Source organism: Ornithorhynchus anatinus, chromosome 16 (genome assembly GCF_004115215.2).
Source record: "Ornithorhynchus anatinus isolate Pmale09 chromosome 16, mOrnAna1.pri.v4, whole genome shotgun sequence".
NCBI lineage: Eukaryota > Metazoa > Chordata > Mammalia > Monotremata > Ornithorhynchidae > Ornithorhynchus > Ornithorhynchus anatinus.
Window position 1 is genome coordinate 10618955 of NC_041743.1, and position 23659 is coordinate 10642613.

The 23659-nt window shown below is 45.4% G+C and overlaps 1 protein-coding gene across 4 annotated transcripts in view; it reads left to right on the forward strand.

Moving 5' to 3' along the window:
* The first annotated feature begins 2240 nt into the window (after positions 1-2240).
* DHX9 (DExH-box helicase 9) overlaps positions 2241-23659 on the forward strand; it is a 32327-nt gene continuing 10908 nt past the window's right edge. The window contains exons 1-20 of one of the 4 annotated variants that reach the window (XM_029081537.2): positions 2241-2327; positions 3281-3410; positions 5342-5482; positions 6708-6843; positions 7073-7197; positions 7764-7912; positions 11628-11674; positions 14389-14525; positions 16178-16267; positions 16371-16532; positions 16691-16768; positions 17740-17931; positions 18414-18555; positions 18931-19013; positions 20091-20247; positions 20658-20758; positions 21345-21431; positions 22481-22694; positions 22889-22983; positions 23544-23617. In XM_029081537.2, coding sequence (XP_028937370.1) covers positions 3300-3410; positions 5342-5482; positions 6708-6843; positions 7073-7197; positions 7764-7912; positions 11628-11674; positions 14389-14525; positions 16178-16267; positions 16371-16532; positions 16691-16768; positions 17740-17931; positions 18414-18555; positions 18931-19013; positions 20091-20247; positions 20658-20758; positions 21345-21431; positions 22481-22694; positions 22889-22983; positions 23544-23617 — 2321 coding nt within the window. In that variant the 5' untranslated portion in view covers positions 2241-2327; positions 3281-3299. Of the gene's footprint in view, positions 2328-2631; positions 2728-3280; positions 3411-5341; positions 5483-6707; positions 6844-7072; positions 7198-7763; positions 7913-10728; positions 10823-11627; positions 11675-14388; positions 14526-16177; positions 16268-16370; positions 16533-16690; positions 16769-17739; positions 17932-18413; positions 18556-18930; positions 19014-20090; positions 20248-20657; positions 20759-21344; positions 21432-22480; positions 22695-22888; positions 22984-23543; positions 23618-23659 lie in introns of those variants that run through there. The other 3 variants (XM_029081538.2, XM_007668965.4, XM_029081539.2) reach the window with 3 other exon arrangements.

A 23659-nucleotide genomic window follows, 5' to 3' on the forward strand; every position in this document is an offset into this window, starting at 1 on the left:
GGAGAACCCTCGAGGAAGATACAATCTAACAAGGGAGAAGCAGTGAGGCCTAGAGGACAGAGGACCTGAGGGGCAGAAGGGCTTGGGTTCTTACTCAGTCTTCACCACTTGTCTGCTGTGTGACCTTGGGGCAAGTTACTTCAGTTCTCTGTGCTTCAGTTCCCTCATCTGTGAAAAGGGGATTTGGACTCTGAGTCCCATGTGGCCACTTGTCTGCTGTGTGACCTTGGGCAAGTCACTTCACTGTGCCTCAATTTCCTCATCTGTAAAATGGGGATTAAGACTGAGCACCCCACAGGGGATAACCTGATTACCTTGTATCTACCCCAGTGCTTAGAACAGTGCTTGGCAAATAGTAAGCACTTCACAAATGCCGTCATTATTATTACTATGTGGGACAGGGCCTGGGTCCAAACTGACTAGTTTGTATTCATTCATTCAATCAATTTATTGAGTACTTACTATGTGAAGAGCACTGTACTAAGCACTTGGAATGTACAATTTGGCAACAGATAGACAGTCCCTGCCCAACAAGGGGCTCACAGTCTAAACTAACTCCCTTCCCTTCTTCAAAGCCCTACTGAGAGCTCACCTTCTCCAGGAGGCCTTCCCAGGCAGAGCCCCTCCTTTCCCTCTGCCCCTCCTCTCCTCCCCATTCCCACTACTCCCTCCCTCTGCTCTTCCTCCGTCCCCTCCCCACAGCACTGTGCATATTTGTATATATTATTTATTATTCTATTTATTTTGTTAATGATGTGCATATATCTATGCTTCTATTTATCTTGATATTTACGCCAGACTACTTGTTTTGTTTTGCTTTGTTGTCTGTCTCCCCCATTTAGACTGTGAGCCTGTTATTGGGCAGAGACTGTCTCCATCTGTTGCCGAATTGTACATTTCAAGCGCTTAGTAGAGTGCTCTGCACATAGTAAGTGCTCAATAAATACTATTGAATGAATGAATGAGACAGACAACAAAACAAGTTGGCGTCAATATGAAGATAAATAGGATCATAGATATAGACACATCATTAACAAAATAGAGTAATAATATATACAAATTTTCCAGCCCCGCTAGAGAAGCAGCGGGGCTCAGTGGAAAGAGCCTGGATTTTGGAGTCAGAGGTCATGGGTTCGACTCCCGGCTCTGCCACTTGTCAGCTGTGTGACTGTGGGCAAGTCACTTCACTTCTCTGTGCTTCAGTTACCTCATCTGTAAAATGGGGATTGACTGTGAGCCTCACGTGGGACAACCTGATGACACTGGATCTCCCCCAGCGCTTAGAACAGTGCTCTTGCACATAGTAAGCGCTTAACAAATACCAACATTATTATATATACAAATAATCTAATTCTCTTCCCCTCTTCAAATCCCTGCTTAAAACTCACCTCCTCCAAGAGGCCTTCCCAGACCGAGCTCCCCCCTTTTTCCCTCTGCTCCCTCTACCCCCCCCTTCACCTCTCTGCAGCTAAACCCTCTTCTCCCCCCTTTCCCTCTCCTCCTCCCCCTCTCCCTTGCCATCCCCTCAGCACTGTACTCATCCGCTCGATTGTATATATATCACCCTATTTATTTTGTTTAATGAGATGTACATCACCCTGATTCTATTTAGTTGCCATTGTTTTTATGAGCTGTTCTTCCCCTCGACTCTATTTATTGCCATTGTTCTTGTCTGCCCGCCTCCCCCGATTAGACTGCAAGGCCGTCAAAGGGCAGGGACTGTCTCTATCTGTTGCCGACTTGTCCATTCCAAGCGCTTAGTACAGTGCTCTGCACATAGTAAGCGCTCAATAAATACTCTTGAATGAATGAATGAATATGCCCAAGTGCCCCTGCGCTTAGTACAGAGCCCGGCACATAGTAAGGTCTTAACAAGTGCCATACAAAAGCAGGAGGCCGACAGGCCCAAGGCTTTCACCGAACAATACGACCATTGAGAGCCAAACAATGGGAGGGTAAAGAGAGAAAATGAAATCCCCTCTAGTCTGCAAACACCTTGTGATTAGGAAACGTGTCTTCCTACTCTGATCCCCCAAGCGCTTAGTACGGGGTTCGGCACACAAGGGGCGTTCAATAAATCATCTTTATATGATTGATACAGGAATATAAAAGTGGGCGTGGCGCACGCCTGGGCGCCCCCCCCCCCGTTGCCTCGGCGACTTCCGTTGCCTTCGGCGCATGCGCGCTGCGCTAGCGCCCCTCGAGCCGGAGCGCCCCGTCCAGCGCCATTTCGAGGCGGGAGCGGATCGCGAGCCGCTGCTCCGGCTGGTCCCTTCGCTGTCTCGCCCATCGGCCCGATCGCCCCGAGCCCCGGACGCCGTGAGAGGGTAGAGTACGGGGACGGGGGTCGACGTGGGGCGGGGACCTTCTGCGGGGAAGGGGGTTCAAGATCTGCCGTTTCATGGCCGTCGTCCCCATACGCATCCGGCCCTTTACCTGTCGATGCCCAGCGCATTTGGCGGCAGTGGGCCGCGGGAAGCGGTGGGGGGGGGGGGGGGGGAAGGTACCCGTATGTTTGTGCGCGCGCCTCGCGCTGAGGCGCATGCGCTGTGGGGCCGCGAGCCTTCCCTTTGCCGGGGGGGGGGGAGGCTAGGAAGAAAGAGAAGTGAGCATGCGCGCCGGTCCCCCGCGCGGCCTCTCTTCCCTCCCACCATTTTCTGGGGACCGTTCGCCGCCCTTTTGGAGCTCCCTTCTGAGGAGAAATCGAAGGGGCCGGCGGCCATCCAGGTCGGTGGAGGGCCGCGATCGGTCGGTTTCTTTTGGTTCTGTCGGGGGGCCGCGGCCTCGGGGTGGAGGCCGCGGCCTCGGGGTGGGGGCCGCGTTGGGGCCGGGCCTCTTGTCGTCGCCTCAGGGGAGCGCGGGCGGCGTCTAACGGCGCAGGTCCTTCCCCCCAAAAGGGACTGAGGGCCTATTTTCCCTTCGAGGGACCCTCCCCCTCCCCCCGAAAATCCCCACCCGCAGGCCACGTGCCTCCCTCTCCCCCAACTGCTTCAGACGCCACCATGGCGCTGGGTTTCGATGGCGCCTCCGGCATCGGTGGACAATAATGGCTTCCCAACCACCACCGTCGCAACCCGCGGGCCTCACACCCGCCCCTGCTCTTTTGAACACCCGCCCCGCCTGGGTTTCTCCTACACGCAGGACGGAGCCATCTTCAATAGCCTAAGGCCCAAAAGCCGTTGGGGTTTTCCTGGGGAGCGTTCATTCTTCCCGCGCAGCTCTTGGCCTTATATTTTTTTTTCCCCTCTGTTTAACTCATTTTTTCCCCCCCTTTCTTTAGACCTTAAAAAGGAGGCGTCATGGGTGACGTGAAAAACTTCCTGTATGCCTGGTGCGGGAAAAGGAAGGTGACCCCAACCTATGAAATAAGAGCGGTGGGGAACAAGAACAGGCAGAAGTTCATGTGTGAGGTATGACAAGAGGGCGGCTCTCATTTGTAGGGGGGGAGTGGGCATTTTTGGTCAAGGAAGGGAAACTATATGACAGTTTTTATCTGGCTCTTAAAGCCAGCTTTGAATTTTGTGAGCACGCAAAATTCAATTCTTCATTAATAGCGAAGTAAAATTAGTGCAGAGGCTGACATATAGTAAGTGCTTAACCAGTACCATTAAAAAAACAGAAACAAAAAACAAAACTCTTCAAACCTCAGAAAGCCCCAGAACATCTTGGGATTTCTGTGACGCATCCTTTCTTGAGACTAGAAAAGTAATGTGAACTAGTGGAGAACCTGGGTTCTAACCCTGGCTCTGCTTGTCTGCTGTGTGACCTTGGGTAGGTAACTTCTCTGTGCCTCAGTTCTTCATGGAGTTGAAATACAGCTCTTTCTTTTCCCTCAGCGTGAACTCCAGGTGTGACCTGTATCCAACCTGATTATCTTGAATCTGTCCTAGCTCTTAGTACAGTAATGGCAAGTAAACAACACTTGATACGTAGTACAGTTATTATTCAGTTGAGTCCCTTCATTTCGTCCTTTATTTATTGAGGCCTACAATTTGTAGGGTTGGAAAGGACCTCTTCTAATGGACAGTACTTAAAATGCCCAAGATGAAAAGGTGTTGCTCCTAGTTTTAAAGTCATTTTTAATGTATTTGTTAAGCCCTTAGTATGTCAGACACTGTTTTAAGTGCTGGGGTAGGTACAAGTTGATCAGGTTGGACACAGACCCTGTCCCCTGTAGGGCTCATAGACTAAATCAGAGGGAGGATTTTACAGATGAGGCAAAGAGAAGTTAAGTGACTCACCCAAGGTCACAAAGCAGACAACTAGCAGGGCCAGGATTAGAACCCAGGCCCTCTGACACTCAGACCATGTTGCTTCTCTGCAAGTCTTCTAAGGTAGAGAATATCTCAATCATTCAGTAATATGTTTTGATGTCTTACTATACTAGTCTGAAATAAAACAATCACTGCAATTTAAGCCCTTTTCCTTTTGTGCTGTTCTCGTTGAACATGGAGAGCAGCCAGTCATCTTTATGGGTAGTTATTGGCAAAGCACCAAGTGTGAATATTCAAGTGCAACTCTTATTTAAAATTGAGATTCAATACAGAAATATTCTCTAGGTCTAATGTAGAAGCTGCATTTTAGCTTAACTAATTTCTTTCAAAATTCTGCAATATTGATCATACTTTGTGCCATTTTTCAAAAAACTGAAATTTCAAGTATCTAGGATGGAGAAGGTGACCGTCCCATAGTCAATTCCCGAGCCAGTACTCAAGTGTAGAAAAGATCAAATTACTTGGTAACAAGTAGGTAGGGTGGAAAAATCACGTGGCTGGCACAGGCATATGGATGGATGGCTTTGGCTCCTGGCAGTGTCACCAGGTTGTCAAGCTGTTTCAGGAGCCAACACTATGAACTAGCTGCTGCTTCCAAAACAATTTGACAGTCAAATGCACGGCCAAGAACCCAAGTTCGGCATACTGGGGTGCCTGCGGGAGACTGGTTTGTCTTCACCTCTGTTGTTTCCAGGAGAGCAGAATAGGGGTATTGGGTATAGTCATGGAAGTACATTTGGCTCTTGCCGCATACATCCTCATTCAATAATGAAGTCATGGGGATACTTCGAGCAGAGACCAAAGTGGTTACCCTTCCCACTTACTAAGGGAGCTCACGTTTTCATGCTCAGGACCAGGTTTTGGCCCTAGTGGGCTGCAAGGAGAGAGAATCTATGACTTCCAGTAGGTTATTGTTTTGCTCAGCTGCTTTATTGAGCCAGAATGCCTCAGTCTACCCAGATGCATTATATAAGCTGTTCTAATTGTTTTCAACATTTGTAGGGTAGGGTGGGTGCTTCCATAATCCATATTTAACATGCTGGTTCTGTTTTTCATGGTGGTTGCAGGTTCGAGTGGAAGGATTCAACTATACTGGCATGGGCAATTCTACAAATAAAAAAGATGCGCAGAGTAATGCTGCCAGAGACTTTGTCAATTACCTGGTCCGGGTCAATGAAGTCAAGAGTGAAGAAGTGCCAGCTATGGGGGTAAGTGCTTCTGATCGAATAATCAGTTGTGGTGGAGAAGAGGTTATTCTGGTCAGTGGCATCTGCTCTGTGAGAGTGAGGGGGCCAATCAATTATATTTGTACCCCAGCTTTTTAGGAAAGGTGGGTAGCCATAGGTTTTGTCAATCCTGCACTTTCTGAGTCAGAAGTAGGACTAAGATGTCGAGTCAACATTTTGCCATTTGCCGTCAGATTACCACTCCCTGGCTCAGCCCCAGAGTTTATTGGAAGTGACCGTTCACCTGTGTTGCCCCCAGTATGCCCAGATGGCAGGGTTCCAGAGCCATGGCTACACAACAGTACCAAGTAGCACTGCCCAACTGCTGCACCTCTTTCAATCTCAGAGCCACTGTGGCCTGAGTTGGCAGAGAACTGGCTCAGTTGGCCTCGCTTGGGCCTGGCTGGTGGTGGCAGAAGATGGCAGTGACATATGCAGCAGGTGAAGTTCCCCCTTCTCTTCAAATTGAGGGATCCCTTTAGCAATCACCCAGTGGTACTTATTCAGCACTTACTGTGTGCCAAACACTGTACTAAGTGCTTGGGAAAGTACAGTACAGCAGAGTTGGTAGACGAGATCCCTGCGTTATTTCTTCCTTCCCATCCCCCTCAAGTCTCGCCCCTTGTATAACACATTCAAAAATGAAAAGTTGGCACCCCTGCGGGCTTAACTGCATGGACCTGTCCAGCTGGGTGTTTCCCCTCCTAGGTACGCATCCTGAGAACCAAATTCGATCTGATGTGGTGGCAGCCTCCTTTCAGATATTTTGTCTAATAATAATAATGTTGGTATTTGTTAAGCGCTTACTATGTGCCGAGCACTGTTCTAAGCGCTGGGGTAGACATAGGGGAATCAGGTTGTCCCACTTGGGGCTCACAGTCTTAATCCCCATTTTACAGATGAGGGAACTGAGGCACAGAGTTTTGACACTCCTCTCCTATCTTTATTTCGACGGTAGTACTTGTTCAGTGCCCCCTAGACTGAAAGCTCGTTGTGGGTAGGGAGCGTGTCTACCTGCTGTTTTGTACTGTACTTTCCCCAAAATTTAATACAGTGCTCTACACACAGTAAACAGTAAATACCATTGATTGGTTTGTAGTGAGGGCTGTAGAATTGGCACTGCCAGTGACAGGAGATGTGATACAGTAATCACTTATTCTTAAAAAGGGGTCGAAAGAGTTTATTGCTCATAGACTGTCTTCTGCAGGTGGCACCACCAACTACTGAAACACCTGATGCAGCAGCAGCTGCCACCGCCGCAGCTACAGCAGGAACAGGTAGCGGTGGAGATTTCCCAACTGCCTCGGGAGGACCCCTGCCTCCACATCTGGCCATTAAAGAAGGTAAGAGTTCTAAGTCTTATGTTTAACTTGGATTTTTTTTTTTCAACATCCTCCCTTCTTTTCTACTCTCCTTCCACACACTCACTCACTCTCTCTCTCATATGTAGAAAGAAAATGACTTAAGGGAAAATGAGACCAAGACAGAGATGGGGAGCTCGAGGACATTTTGGCACTTCCCACCATTAGGCTACAGAAAGATTACGGTTTTATCTTTTGTTCTGTTTACTAGAGGGAGGTTTGACTGCTGAGGGTGGAGATTCTGACTATGACGGTGGTGGTGCTGATGGCACGTGGGATCGCGGAGCCAATTTGAAGGATTACTACACGAGGAAGGAGGAGCAAGAAGCCCAAGCGGTAAGACTGGGCCCCAGGTATCCTTGAATGAAAGTCACATCAGGGCTTTAAGATGCTTGAAAGATAACTTTGGTCCCTTAAATAGCGATCTTTTATCTGTAGAAAAAACTGGCTAATGCTTTATGAACCCCTTGAGATCTGGGAATCTTCTCCAAGATCTTATAGTACCAAACAGTAAATGACAAACTGGATTAGCTAGTCGTTCTTGATGTTCTGAAGTAGCAACATTTTCTTGACTGCTATTTTAGAGATAAGGGCCACACTGGTAAAAAGTTTCTGCCACATGGTTCCCACACAGCAGTTACAAGCTGTTGAGACCAATTGTAGAAACTTGGCCGAAGGTTGCCGGGGACTAATCTCTCTGTAGCAGTTTTTAATAAAAGCCACTACCCAATTCTGCCTGCAGCAGTGGCGGAAGCTATCCCTCCTTTTGTTCCCGTTAGAGGATCGGGTTCACACACTTCAATTTAGAGGGAAGGACTTGGAATTTCAACTATGTCGATATTTTAAAAACATGCAGAACTGAAGAGGCACATTTTAATTCAGATCACTTTTTCAATCATTAGACTCTAGAGTCAGAAGAAGTGGATTTAAATGCTGGGCTTCACGGAAACTGGACGTTGGAGAATGCTAAGGCTCGGCTGAACCAATTTTTTCAAAAGGAAAAAGTCCAGGGAGAATATAAATACACCCAAGTGGGTCCAGATCACAACAGGTTTGCTTGTTTCACTCCTTTCTTATTTGCTAATGAATATCTTCATTCCCAAAGGTTGCCCAATTGGTCTTCGTTGGCATTTAAACTCTTTGCCCTGTTGTTAAAGTTTAGGGACTTAGGTGATGAAGGAAAGCCTCCTACCTGCCTTTCACATAATTGGTATTTTCTAATTACAGGTGAAATCTAGAGTGGTGAAATGTACACAAGTGTGCATGGTTCTCATTTGGGATAGGGTGGACTGGAGCATGACGTCCCCTGCAGGTCCAGAATCCACTGAGGCAGAGCAGCCTTGTCCTGCTCGGGCCTGGCCTGGCCCGGCCAGCCAGAAGGTCCTGGGACTGCTTCTCCTGCCCGTTCACTCCTTCATTTAGAAGTTGTCACTTTGTGAACAGTGAAACCAAGCACAACTCTGGTTGTCTGGTTTATAATACAAGATCAAGGAAAGCCGCATTTCCTGAGCCGGTGCCGGGATAGCTGAATTGCCACCCAAAAGCACACCATCGGGGGGAGCCATGGAGGAGTCCCCTGGGGGTCTCTTAGGATAGAGCTCTGCAAGGATCTGGCCCTGACCTGGGGGCTGCACCCTGATCCGGGTGCCAGGCACCTTCGGATGTGGCTGGGAAAGGGTAGGATTTCCTGACACTTCACTAAGCGTACACAGGGTGATGCTGCTTCATGCATCCATTGAACTCCAGTGTAGTCATGCAGGTTAGTGATGGTATTCCTTAACCATTCACTACATACCGGACACCTGTGCCGAGCACTGTAGTAATCAGACAGTTCAGTCCCACCTGGAGGACCAGAGGTACCTTTTCCAAGGTCCCACAGCTAGCCACTGACAGAACAGAGATTAGAACCCAGGTCTCCTAAATCCCCTGTCCCACACTCTTTTCACTAGGCCATGCTGCATAATACACCATCTGTATGTCAGATGGTGAGGGCGTGTGTGAAGTGTATACCCAGAACTGTCCTGTCTTATATTCCCTCTGTAGGAATGAGATCGAACTGTACTGAGATAACCAAAACCAGAGGGGAGTTGAATCAGATACAAGACTCATCAATATGTGAGTCGTGTGTTCAGCACCTACTGTTAGTAGAGTGCTGCACTAGGGTCTTGGGAGAACACATCAAAAAGAATCAATCACTAATTATTTAATGAGCTCTTACTGTGTGCAGAGCACTATACTAAGCACTTGGGAGAAAACTGTACAACAGAGTGGATAGATACGTTCTCTGCTCACAAGGAGCTTACAGTCTAGCAGGGAAGACCCAGACAGTTTACAGACAGGAGGAAAATTGGAGATGAAGTTGAGATGAGCGTTTTAAGATCAGTCTTACCGAATTGGTTTGGACCAAGCTAGGCCCTGGTGTTTTCAGCCTATGTGACGTTCTCCCAAAGCACTTTCCAGGCTAAATGACCCTGTCCTTGTCTATGATCCCCTGGCTGGAGACACCTCATCAGAGATAATGTTCCCAGGATTAGGGAATGGACTTGGGTCCATCACACAGTCTCCAGTTAAACAGAGATTGCACCCCAGTCAATCGGATGGACAGCTGATGATTCTAGTGACTAGATTCAAAGGGAGGTTCTGTTTTAATTAGTTTTAAGGGTCATTAAAGTTGAGGGGGATTTGCTAGGATTTTGAACAGTTTTTGGCAGCTGGTCTGTCACTTGTAATGTTCTTATTAGAATAGGATTTCACCTGCAAAAACCATTCCTTAAGGAAATTTGCAGCACGGTACACTATGGAGTGCTTATGGTTGGCATTCTGCTGTTACTGGAACTCATCCATGGCTCCCTATTAATTAAAGGCTTTTTTCCCCCAAATTCCTGCTTTGTTTATTACTGGACCTATGACTCAAGTTCACTTAAAAAACCTGGGGGTTGTATTCCGTCAATGTGTATGTTTGTTACGCGTTCCTGACATGTAGAAATAGCTGTGAAATTGTAAACCCGAGGGAGGTGGCTCTGGTGGTGACAGTATGTTTTTCAGCCTGCTTGCTGATCTTCCAGAGAGCATTCCAGGGTGTAGTAATTATTACTCCCAGGAAGGCTCGTTTGGATTAAACTTCCGGGGAGGAGCAGCATGTGGTGGGTGGGGGGGGAAGGTCAAGGTAAAAAAAAAATTACTTTCCTTAAATTATTTAAAACAATGATTAAATTATTCTGAATTATTAAAATGAATAATTCAGAAAGCATCTTACCCCGGCAAAGCAAACTAAATTTAATTTTATGTGATGAGACTCACAAAAGAGGGGCAAAAAAATATCTAGAGGTCACGGAACCCCCCACTATGTTTTGCCAAACTCAATTAAATTTGAAGTACGCTTTACAGGTGCCAGAAGGAAGAACAAAAAAAAAAAGCTCTCTGCAGGATCTAAAGGAGAGAGATGAGTCTTGATATTTTTCAAACTCTTTTTCTTCTCCGGGTAAATTTTCCTAAGGATCCCAAATGAGCTTAGCACCTGATATTATATAATTATGAATGGCAGTTAATTTGAAGTGGAACCAGAACTAGATCCCTCAATGGGTCTCTGGTGTCCACCGCCCTGGAACCGAAGAGTTCTGGGAAGAATTGGTGTAGGAGGTAAAAACATTCTGGGGGATTCACCTCAATCTGGAAAGCAGTGCTGCTTGTTTTCCATATTCAAACTTGCAGCAGACAGCGACACCAGAGGTCTGTGCTCATTTACACATGTGCTGCTGCTTAGGCCGAACTAAGCAATCACATGGGAGACTATTGTAAATTGATTTCTGGTGTCACTGTTCCCCTAGGTGGAGGAGAATGAGGTTGAGTGCTGACTATAAGCCTGGCTGAGAAACATACTGGCATCGGTGTCATTTATGAAAGGGTGGATGTTGTGCCCCTGAGTCAGTGGCCTTTGACCATGAAGCCGCTGTGCCTGAAGGTCAGTTCGCAAGTGGTGCAGGAAGGACTTTGCCATTGGTTTTAAAGCCTCACTTGACCTCTTTTGTCCACAGCAGAAAGGCCAAGCTAGTTCCTACCTGAGGGGGAGTCTGTCTGTAGCAGGGGAAGGATCACCAGGCACAGAGTTCAAAGGGGAATCTGTTTCCCTAAAGCCTAGAGAAATGCCCTTAGGACATCCTAGGGCATAAAAACTTGGCTTTTATTTTCAATCCCAGAACTCTGATTTAAATTAATGGAATGTTGTTGTTGGGCAACATGATTTGCGTGCACCCCAGGACTACTGCAGGCAGATTCCAGAGCCCCAAAATGTTTGTGCCAAGGAGTCACTGCTGTTCAGCTGCTTTGTGTGCGTTTTGTCTCTACAAGCGGGTCTAGCTACAGTCAATAATAAGCTGTATTAGACGAGGAGTCTTGTTGAAAGAACCATCGGCTTCATTGGTGGAAGCATTGTCAAGTCTGCTTGGACATTCTTAATTCCTTGGCCCTAGGCCAGGAATTGCACTGGCTGTATAGACATCCATGCTTTGGGTCTGCAAGGAAACATGGGCAGAATACAAACCCTCGTTTAGAACAATTGGCTCTTCAGATGCAGAACAATTACCTTGTGCTGTGTTTATTATATTGTTTTAGGTTTGTCCTAGGGATGAACGGGAGTAAATTATTGCCCGGTGGGTTTTCACGAGATTTGACTGAGCAGTTGGAAATTCTGGCAGTTTGGGATTGTCTCTGTCCAGGTGTTCCTAGCAATGGAATCACTTACCGTGCTTGTGTATGTGTTGTTGCAGGAGCTTTATTGCGGAAATGACTGTGTACGTCAAGCAGCTGGGTCGAAGTAAGTGTTCCCCTTTCTCCACTTCTCTGTCTCGCTGGTTCAAGTTATATGGGCAAAATTTAATTTGGATGAGTCTTGTTAGAACTCTAGACTCCGTCCTCTGTATTTACGTGGCTGTCAGCTACCAGGCGTGGGTCTAAGTCTCTACTTCCCACCTTAAATCAATATAAAAACTCGTTTCAAAAAACATAGAAAAGAGTAAGTCAGTCATGATCTACATTTTCAGTTTTGGAAAATAAGGAAGTATTTTTTCAGAAATTGACTAGCAACACTTCCCAGGGGAAGTGGACTTTAAAACCCAGGTCAGCAGCAAGTTGGCCTGAAAGCTTCCCCAGAAAACTGTTCATCAGTTAAAGTGTGTTAACTGGGTTTTGAGACAAAGATCTCTTGCCTTAAGATGTAATATGTGGGGGGGGAGGGGCGTGACTTAGATAACAATGATTTCAAAAGTGAAGCGTACAAATTTTATTTTTGAGAGGGTTGAGATTCACATTTCAAAAATCAAACGTGTTGAATGTGCTGAAATAGCAATCCACTTACTACAATTATTGGAGTTTATTTTACAGTAATGAATTTCTGATCAATTTTGCATGTGAAACCCTCTGATAATTAAGGAAGAGAAACCACAAAAATCAAATTTTTAATCATTGCTCTCTGAAAAACTTGATTGGCTTTAGCACTGTATATATCAGTTTCTAATTCAGGTGTGAGTTTATAAAGGATAAAAATCAAATTTTTAATCATTGCTCTCTGAAAAACTTGATTGGCTTTAGCACTGTATATATCAGTTTCTAATTCAGGTGTGAGTCTATAAAGGATAAAAATCTACCTGAAAGAAAAGTCCCCGAACCCCAACCAAAGCTTTCTGAATCTTGATCTGTTTGGGTCAGTTAAAAGCTGTTAGAGATAGCACAGACATTTTTATTTTCATTTTTTCCTGTGTATTGCTATTGATTTCCTTGAGTATGTCTGAACAACACACAGTCTGGCTTTTCCAGTCCCCCCTTCTCTGTTTGGAATAGGAAATGCTATAGTTTCAGACCTTGAGCCCATTGCAACATGTCCAGTTTTCCCATTGTCCTCAGAGGGAAAATCCACAAAAAGATGCTTTCTCTTCCCTGTTATGATCTTCACGTTCCCTCTCTAGAGAAGACTTTTGAATGATTTTTCCCTTTCCTTAAAAAAAGGGCGTCTTTTTTGTTTGTTTTTTAGCTTTACATCCATGACTCATCCTCTGGCAGTTTGCTAACAGGAGCGGGGGGGAGAGGCAAAAATGAATTTTGGGATTTTGTCCGATTTTATTTATGTTAAAGTCGAAACAGCATGGCTCAGTGGAAAGAGCCACGGGCTTTGGGAGTCAGGATGTGAGTTTGAATCTCTGCTCCACCACTTATCTGCCACTTATCTGCTGTGTGACCTTGGGCAAGTCACTTCACTTCCCTGTGCCTACCTCACCTGAAAATGGGGATTAAGACTGTGAGTCCCACGTGGAGTACCTGATTACCTTGTAACTACCCCAGCGCTTAGAACAGTGCTCGGCACATAGTAAGCGCTTAAGAAATACCTTTATTATTATTGTAGAGATTTTGTATATTCTTAGCTCTTTTGACCTGCGTCTTCTGGTTGAAAAATGGTCTCCAGCAGCAGCAGCCAGTGCTGCCATTAGCACAGGTTATCGAAATTTGGCTGACGTATTCTCTTCTAATGTCACAAGTGATCCTAAAGTTCTTTTAAAATCATTCCTCTCTCTCCAAATGGTACTTTAACATGATAAAATTCCCAAATTACATTTGTACATGCCTCCAGGCTGAGGTTGGTGGTTAACAGTTTTAAAAGGGAAAAACAATTCAATTTATCTTGCCTATATTGAAGGCCTGGACAGAAACGAATGAAGTCCAGTAAGGATAAGTGCAGGAAGGGTACACTTGGTGAGGTAAAACACACCGTACACAACTCCCAAATGGGAAAGTATGAAAGTATGGCTGAGAAGTATAAAAAGATCATGAATTGGCGATGCGGTGCAATCACCTATAAAATACAGAATGTACAGTGTGGAAGCCTAGAGATAATCCCATAGTTATGCCTAGATCTTATTTGAGTCCTGTTTTCAAATCTGGGCTTCATGACTAGAGAAGAATGTTGAAAACTTAAAAAAAATTTTAAAAACCCACAAATGAAACTTAGAACCACAAAAGCGAGTGACAGTTTAAAGAATAAGATCCATGGGGAGTAGTTTAAAGTAACTGGCATTATTCTCCTAGAGAAGAGAGGCTGAAGGGTGGCTTAGTGGTGATTTTTAAAGTAATTTTTAAAGCTTTAATGGAATAATGGGAAGTTGGTTCCCTCTTTACCGATGACTGGGGAATGCACTTTGACTAGAGCATTCTGGGCTTTAGATTTCCTGACAGACGTTAGTCAACATTGAGTTGAGGTTGTGAGACAGCCTGAGATGGGTTAGGTGTGGACTTGATTGAAGGCAGTGGTGTGAAGCAAGGGACCTAAGGTACTTTGTAGTCCTTATGATTCCATAACTCTTTATGGAAGGAAGTGCTCTGCTCCTCAGGTGATGATGTATTATTATGCTTTGTTTTATGAGGTCCGTCTTGATAATGGAGTTGATTTCCAAGTATGGTCTTGTGCCTGTTTGGTGCCTTTTGGTAATGCTGATTGCACATTCTGGTGAATCTTACTACCATAATAATTGTGTTTTGCAGGAATCTTTGCCCGTGAGCATGGATCGAACAAAAAGTTAGCAGCACAATCTTGTGCACTGTCCCTGGTCAGACAGTTCTACCATCTTGGGGTAATTGAACCTTACTCTGGACTGACAAAGAAGAAGGAAGGAGAGTCGGTGAGTCCCGGCAGAAGATGACGTTTTTCTTGCCTATGCCTTAGTTTCAGAACAACACAGCAGGCTGTTGGAGGCAGAATTTGGCTGGTTTAATTAATTCTAGGTTCCCATTAGAACTAATGCTAGGTGTCTTGGACCAGTCAGGTTCCTGAACGTAACTGCTCAGGAAGAGACACTCCAGTGTTCAGTTTTTTCAGCATGAATTCATTGATATTAATGAGCAGAATCAAATCAATCAATCGTGTTTTGAGCATCTACTGTTCACAGACCACTCTATTAAACACTTGGTAGAGTGGACTAGAGGTAGAAAACGTGATCTTTGCTCAAAAGGAGCTGGGATCCTTCAACTAATCTAATAAGGTAGCATAAGCCTGGAATACTTACTGACACAGTATGCTTCGCCTTCAACTCCCAAAGCAAATCTTCCCACAAAAGAAACCATAGCACATAAAACCTGTACCTGAGTTCTCTCTGCTCAGTCCCTCTAACTCCCTTCTGTTCTTTCAAGTTCCTGTTGTTCTGTTTTTTGAGTTTTGTGTTGTTGTTTTTAAATAGTATTTGTTAAGCACTTTGTGCCAGGCACTGAACGAAGTGCTGGGTTAGGTACAGGCTAATCAGACTGCACACACGGACACAGTCCATGTCCCACATATGGCTTACAGTATTAATCCCCACTTCACAGGTGAGGTAACTGAGGCACAGAGAAGTTAAATGACTTTCCAAGATTACACAGCAGATAAGTGGCAGAGCGGAGATTAGAACCCAGGACTTCCGGTCCTGGATAGAGATCCAGTAGACCATGCTCCTTTTCTGTTCCTCCTGTGCCATGACTTCCCAACAACTGAGCTCCTTTGCTTTTGCCCTTCCAAGACATGAGGAGAGATTCTTAGTCCCCATTTTGGGTCATAGCTGTTACTTTCTAAACTGGTTATCTAGGATAATCATCAATGAAAAGGCAGATCTTTGACTGGAGGGGTGGCCTTTTTTTTTATTGTGGAAGTGCGCAGAGTCTCCTGTGATGTGGCACCTTTGAAATGCCATCCACCGGCAGAGGGAGGTGGTAGGGTGTCAACCTGTCTGGCCCATGGATTGGTTAGGATATGGGGGTTGGAAGCAAAGTGGTGACTTATAGAGACCCTGCTACCCTGCCGTGTTTCCCCTGGTCCCTGCCACTTCCTCACTCACAAGTTTTTACTCAGGACATGATATTCTGAAGGGCAGGTCCACATTCCCTTGTGGAAACCCATTCGTGTAGTGCATGACCAATACTATATGTATCCTAGGTATTGTATGCCATCTGCCCTCCTGATTATTTTACTGCACAGAACCAAATGTTTAATCTGATGGAATCCATTCTGAACTGCAGCTCTTCGTATTTCTCAATGAGAGGTTTCAAAGGAAGCCAGGCCCTGAAACCTCTCCTCCCTCCCCTCCTCCTACCCCCACACGAGCTTCCAGTGGCCGTTAGCCATATGTACATCAGGCCAGCTCCCTCACTTAAGTGCCACAGCTTTGTTTAGCTGCCTAGCAGCCCTCCAGTGGCTATATCTGAGAGTCCACGCTCCCCATTGAGCCCTCAGGGCTAGGTCTAACTAGCACTTGATTGGTTTTCTTTATTTACCATGGTTGTGACTGCATTGCCAACTCCACAGGTGGAACCTTATACCGTGAACCTGTCTAACGACTTAGAGCATCAGCTGCAGAATGTCGTACAGGAACTTTGCCTGGAGATCTTGCCACCAGTAAGTGAGAGTACCCATGGCTTTCCCTAGCATCTTACTCCAATCTCATTGGAGCAGTCGTGTTCACCATAATGGGGTTCGTCTTCTTTTTCCGAACCTGTAGCCTGAAGATCCCAGTTTTCCAGTTACCCTCAACATGGGCAAACTGGCCCAGTTTGAACCATCCCAACGGCAGAGTCAGACTGGAGTTGTCCCGTGGTCGCCACCTCAGTCGAACTGGAATCCATGGACCAGTAGCAACATTGATGAGGGTCCCTTGGCCTACGTGAGTACAATATAATGTCTCAGATCATTTTTCTGTGGTTCTTGGATCCTGTGAATATTTTTGAACACTTCTTTATATGAAAAGGGGGCATCTAGAGCCCTGAAATGAAGGTATAAATTGCTGTTCTGTCCCCCATACCTCCAACCTTTGTTCTTCAGGCTACCCCAGAGCAGATAAGTGCAGACCTGAAAAATGAACTCATGTACCAGCTCGAACAGGATCGTGATCTAAAAGCGGTAAGCCTTTGAATGGGTTTAGATAGTTTGGTTTTAGGCCATCCACCTACTAAGGGAGATAAGCAATTTCCTAGAAGTTGTGCTCACTTTGCTTGGAATGACTGCCTTTTGTGAGATGGCCATCCTGGCACATTCCAGTATAAACCAGATAGAGGCCTCCCTGGAGTTTCAGTGGTGTGTCAGAAATGAATAGCTTAGACTTTTTTGTGTGAATGAAAATCAATAGTCTATTTTGCCTAGTGGGGTATGAAACAGGTGCAAGAAATTTACTATTGGCAGCATGCTTTGTGGGCTGGAGAAGACCTGGACAGGAACTTTACTTTTCTCCTTCGTCCCTCCCACTCAGAGTTTGGACTGCACACCATACCAAAGCGACACCCAGATCCCATTTCTAGCCCTGGGTTGGGCTTGAGGGAGCTCCCCTGCCTCCTCTCTAAGCGTTAGAAACAGGATAACAGAATGCTGAGGTCCTGAGTATAGCACTAGCGTTCGATGCAATTTATTTAAGACCACCTCAAGTAATTCCAAGTAGGCATGGGGTGGTTGTAATAACTGTCCTCCCAGTCCCGTTTCCTTCCCCCGTTTGGGTCTGAAGGAGGCAACTGACCCCAGGGACAGAAACAAACCCCAAAATTCTCATTCTCCTGCAGGCTTTAGGCTCTTGAAGGAGAAGAGTTTACTTAGCCCACCTACCTCTTGGAACAAAGGGAGCAAGAGATTTCTCAAAAAGATCCCTCCTTCCCCAGACCTCAGCTCAAGATTGAAGCAGGACTGTGACATCCAATCCGAACGGGATTGGGATTTGGTACTGGGGTGGGGAGTGTTCCTCCATCTGTCCCCTGCCCCCAAACTCCTGCCTTCTAATGGGATGGCACTGAACCTCCAAGGGAATTGAGGGTATGTCAGCCCTTCTCAAGTAACCGAGCATCGCTGGTGTCAGTTCATAGTCCGATGGCCCTTATGCTTTTCAGATTTTGGAAGAGAGGGAGATGCTGCCGGTGAAGAAGTTTGAGAAAGAAATCTTGGAAGCCATCCATCACAATTCTGTTGTCATTATCCGTGGTGCTACTGGATGTGGTAAAACCACTCAAGTTCCTCAGTTCATTCTGGATGAATGCATCTGGAACAATCGAGCCGCAGAGTGTAACATTGTGGTTACTCAGGTGAGAAGAGTGGACAAGCCAGGGATCTGTGCTTGGGGTGTGGCTGGTCTAAAGAAACACACTGGAAGCCAATGGCTAAGCATTGCTTGTACTGATAAGTCTAGCACTTTCTCCTCAACTGAACTTAGGCAAGGTCTCAGAGCGGGGGTCAGCGGTCTTTTTGCAGAACAGTGAAATCAAGGCAGTTGTTGTTCTAAGAACCATGCAATTTACATCCTCCTGCCCCCTTCCACTCTATGTGGCTACTTGATAGCTGCCAGCAAGGATGGGACAGGGAGGAGAAGGGTGGAAGGTGGAGAGGGGGCTACTTTAGCTCTGTCTAATAAACCAATGAAGACTTTTAGGGGAGCAGCATGGATGTCGCACCCTTTGCAGCTCCAGCCCGAGGAGGCTGGTGGGGAGGGTGGGAGGACTACCTATTAGGCTAGTATTAGTGCACGACTTTTGTCTCTGAACTCTTGCTGTTTTTTGTTTCACTTTAGCCTAGGAGAATCAGTGCAGTTTCGGTCGCAGAGCGAGTAGCATATGAGCGAGGAGAAGAGCCTGGAAAAAGCTGTGGCTACAGTGTGCGATTTGAGTCTGTCCTTCCCCGTCCTCATGCCAGTGTGATGTTCTGCACTGTCGGTCAGTTCCGCTCTTGAGTTCTGGTTCAGTTTCATTGGTGACCTAAGTTTTGGCAGTTGTGTAGAAAGCCTGGCCCAGTGTGGAGTTTCTCTGAGAAGTAGTTTGTCCTGCAAATTATTTTTTGGTCAGCTCTTTCATTTATGAGAGGGAAGGTGGCATTCCTAGGTTTAATCACTTGGAAAGAAAAATCCACAACAGTAGGCTATAGTCTAGTAGAATTATGGAGTTAAGATAGGTGCTTTAAAAACTGCTCTCGTGTTGTTCTTTATTTAAGCTGATGTTGTTTTCACTTGTTTGGGGAGGATTCAGAAGTTAGGTGTCATGTATTTTAAATGCTTTTAGCAGCCCATTTCTGTATCTGATTTGTTTTCCAAGGGGTGCTCCTAAGGAAACTGGAAGCTGGCATTCGTGGAATTAGTCACGTAATCGTAGATGAAATCCATGAAAGAGACATAAATGTGAGTAACTTCTGCATGCCTTAATTATCATATGACCTGTCACTGTGTGTATAGCATAAGGGTAAGGGTTCATCTGGTTTCTGCCTCTACTCTTCCCCCCCACCTCCGTCCTAATTAGAATAAATATCTGATACATACTTGTGCAAATTGAAAACGATTCAAAGTTCTGTGTCATTTTGAATTGATCTTTTCCTCCTCCCTTTGACTGTAATGTCCCAAATTGAGTTTGGAGCATGCTAACAAGTGAGTTCCGGGAGGCAGCAGCTTCACTTAATGTGGTTACTAAAATCCTACTTACAGTCCCTCCTCTCTTTACTGTAACAACCTTTTTAAAGTTTGTCTTAGCTCAGGGAGTTTAGTCAGAAAACTTGTTGGCAGGCCTCATGATGATTGAGACATTTGGTGTGTTTTTCCAATGGGTAATTTTTCTGCATTATTAAAAATTTAATTGAGGCCCCTAAAACTTGTCTTCAATGGAATGTCCTATTTACTGTGGTGTTCAGTACTGAAAGAAGCAGTTTGTCCTAATGGAAAGGGCACTGACTCGGGAGTCCAAAGTACCTGGGTTCTAATCACAGCTCTGCCACTTACCTGCTGCGTGATCCTGGGCAAATCACTAATCTGCCTCGGTTCCCTCATCTGCAAAATGGGGATTCAGTACCTGTTCTTTACCTAGATTGTGAGCCCTGTGTAGGACCTGGTTCAGCGCTTAAGCGCTTAAATACTGTCATTATTTTTTTACCTTAAAGAGGTGTACTGTACACCTCTTTAGTCTTTCAAATGTCACATGACATTCTTTGTGCTGGCTTTCAAAGCTAACTTTTTAATGTCCTTTAAGGTGTTTGTAGCGCCCTTTTTAAGTTTTTCAAAACGTAGTGATTGCCTGTTTGAGTTACCAGAAACTCATGCATCACAGTTTACCCCTAGAACACGTGGAGGTAATTAATACTACATAAAACAGGTGCCTTGTGAGCTGTTAGAATTTGGGGTGCTCTAGTGCAAGTATGGCCTTTCTCCTCCATGTAGTATTTGGGCTTCAGAATTAGCTGACCTCCTTTCTGTTTTGTTTTGCCGCAGACCGACTTCCTTTTGGTGGTGCTGCGGGATGTGGTGCAAGCTTACCCCGAGGTGCGCATTGTTCTCATGTCTGCCACCATCGACACTAGCATGTTCTGCGAATATTTCTTCAACTGTCCCATCATTGAAGTCTATGGCCGGACCTACCCTGTTCAAGGTAACCTCATTCTTGAACAGTGTGTTCCATCACCTGCTGATTCTGGTGTTCAGAACATCTGCAGGCGACAGAGCAGTTTAAAATTCTGCTCTAGGCAACGTGTTAAATAGATCAAGTTGTCATCATGTGTCATCTCCAGTGGGGAAGTGGTTTATTACCCCACAATAAATTGGTGTTCTTTGCTGTTGAGGAGGATTTGATAAGAGTAATTTTCACAAAGGAATGATATTCTTGTCCTTTTTGCCAGTTACATTGATGAATATTAGATCATCCTGTTTGGTTCCTTGTTTATGTCCCGCAAATGGGAATGTCGAACTGAAAGTTTTGTTTGTCTGGCCCCCTTAGAACAGTTCAATTTGAATACCTGTTAGTTGGTCTTATCACTTCAATAATTGCTTTGTCCCTGGCAGAGTATTTTCTGGAAGACTGTATTCAGATGACCCAGTTCATTCCTCCACCAAGGGACAAGAAGAAAAAGGACAAGGATGATGACGGTGGTGAGGATGACGATGTAAGTAGATTTACGAAAGGAGTGGTAGTAGGCCAAGAACTTGCAGCATGATTTTAAAAAGCGTCCTGTTAGTCTTGCAGAAGGTATCCGAAAAGTGCCACATCCTGCAAAATGTTACCCCACCCTCAGGTTTTCATAACAGCTCCCTCTACCTCCCCATTTGGCAGGGTCTTACCAGGTGCTGTTGATGCACCTGGTGATGGTGGTCTGAGTAACCATCCCAAATACAATTCTAATTCCCATATGAATTTCCAGCCCACTTTGTTTCAAACTGAGGCCTGAGGTCATTAGAAGAAGCTGAAAAGTTGAGTTGGTTTGGCAAAGATACTGGCAGAAGATGGAAAGAGAAGGGGAGAAATAGAAAAATAAAATTTAGGCAGTAAAATATGCTGAAGGGAAAATAACCAGAGGACAGGTGTTAAATCAGAGAGTGTAGTTAGCCCAAGAGTTGAGAAACAGGGTGTAATCTAGGAGTGACATGAATGGCAAGTTTATCGTTTGCAGTGCCCCACAAAAAAAAACCTGTGCAAAAAGACTCCTTCCCAGAACAGTTAACCTGGAAATCATTCTCCCTGTTATTTTCAAGGTAAGGCCTCCTCAAATGACTCTCTGGTGCCAGAAGTATTTGAACAAATTGAAATGGAAAACGATGACTGCAGGTGATAGAACGGATGTATGTCCAGTTCACGGCTCAAAGGGCACACACGCTGCTTCCTGTGAGGGGGACCATGGCCCGCAGGGGTCAGCTGGCTGTAGCGGGGTTGGGGGGACAAGGCACCCCCACCCCTACCTCTTCAGGTAGCTTCGGCCGAGCTCCTTCCTCTGAATTGAAGGGGATGGTGATGCCAGACTTTGGTTTGGACTTTGAGGCCACTAGCCTTAATGGGAAACAACATTAGAAGAGGAGAAAATGTCACCATTGCTTGCCATCTCTCTATGCTGTTGCTGCTGCTGCTGCTGCTGCTGCTGCTTCCGCCGCCGCCTCTTCCACTCTCCTTGCCCTCTGGGAAGCTCCATCTTCTAACCTTGGCTCTGCAAAAAATTTGTAGAGAGAATCCCATTCTCTACGTTGTTTCCTTTGTCGTATTTAATGGAATATTCATCATTTTACACATATTTTACTAGTAAAGTGCTACTTGTGTACAAATGTTTGACTGATGATTAATGAGCTTAATTACTATCTTGAAAAGCTTATGTCAGTGGTATTTACGGAGTCTTTACAGTGTGCTGAGCACTGTACTAATCACTTGGGAGAGTACAGTACAACAGAGTTGGTGGACACATTGACTGCCCACAACAATCTAGAGGGGACAGAAGAGAAATAACGATTAGAAATGCTATAAGAGGAATTCAGAGAGAGAATCTTTGCTAATTATCAAGAAGAGCATTGAGACAAAGGAAGGACTCTTTGATGTTTGTCCATAGGAAGTACTTCTAGTTTAATCACAACCCAGCCACATTTGAAGAATCTGAATGTTGTAATGGGGAAAATTCAGCATTGGGCCTTGGGTGTAGATCGTATAGTTTAAAAAGGTTTTCCTCTCTTCTGAACTTCTCTGATAACACTGGTCTGTCCCAACATTTGGATAGCAAAATCAGAAAGCTGGTATTTGATGGTAGGGTTGATTCTGCACCTGATGATGATGAGTATTAAATTGACTGACTGTAGTGATGAGTGAAGGAGAATAATGAGCTTAAAGTGTGTCTTGGCTTTTCTTGAAGGCAAATTGTAACCTGATCTGCAGTGATGATTATGGCCCAGAAACCAAGCGTTGCATGGCTCAGCTGAATGAGAAAGAAACTCCGTTTGAGCTCATTGAGGCGTTGCTAAAATACATTGAGACCCTGAACGTTCCTGGAGCTGTACTGGTCTTCCTTCCAGGCTGGAATCTGATTTACACCATGCAGAAACACCTAGAAATGAACCCACACTTCGGTATGACTCTTTTGATTTTCACTTGCTCAGAGAAGGGGGAAGGTTGAGCTGAACTCATAGGATGGGAATTTGCGGTGAAGTTCAAGGTGTGGAGGGCTGCAGACTAGTGATTATAGAAAGGTGTACAAAAGTTGGGGAACCAAAGTCTGTTGTGCAAAATATAACCCTTCTCCCTTTTGGTGTTCATGTCGTAGGGAGTCACCGATACCGGATATTGCCTCTGCATTCACAGATTCCTCGGGAGGAACAGCGCAAAGTTTTTGATTCGGTGCCAGCTGGAGTGACCAAGGTAGAAATTGAGCCAAAGAATGGGAGCGAGGGAGAGGAACTGATGTGCTGAATCCGCCTTAGAAACAAGTCCAGGAAATTGCCTAGGCTGCCCTGCCGTAAGGAGAGCTCCAGGAGAAAAATAGAATTAATCTCTTGACAGTTCGTCAGAAGCGGCGTGGCTTAGTGGATAGAGCATGGGCCCGGGAGTCAAGGAACTGGGTTCTAATTCCGGCTTTGCCACTTGTTTCCTGTGTGACCTTGGGCGAGTCATTTAACTTTGCTCTGTCCCGGTTACTTCATCTATAAATTGGGGGTTAAAACTGTCAGCCCTTTAGCCCTATGAGGGACAGGGGACTCTGTCCAACCCAATTATCTTGCAACAAGTACAATTATTGTCATCTCATATCTATCCCAGTGCTTAGTACTGTCCCTGGCTATTATAATAATAGGCATAATTTATTTGCCTCAAGAAAATGGAATAGGCTAGCAGTTCTCTTTTTCCACAGTACTGATATTCGAAATATAAATCTGCCAGCTCTGAAATAATATTATGCTGTTGTTTCTTACACTTTCCCATAGGTTATTTTGTCTACCAACATTGCCGAGACCAGCATTACCATTAACGATGTTGTTTATGTGCTCGACTCCTGCAAGTGAGTTTTTTCTCTGAACGTTGCGTTTTGGTTAGAAAACAC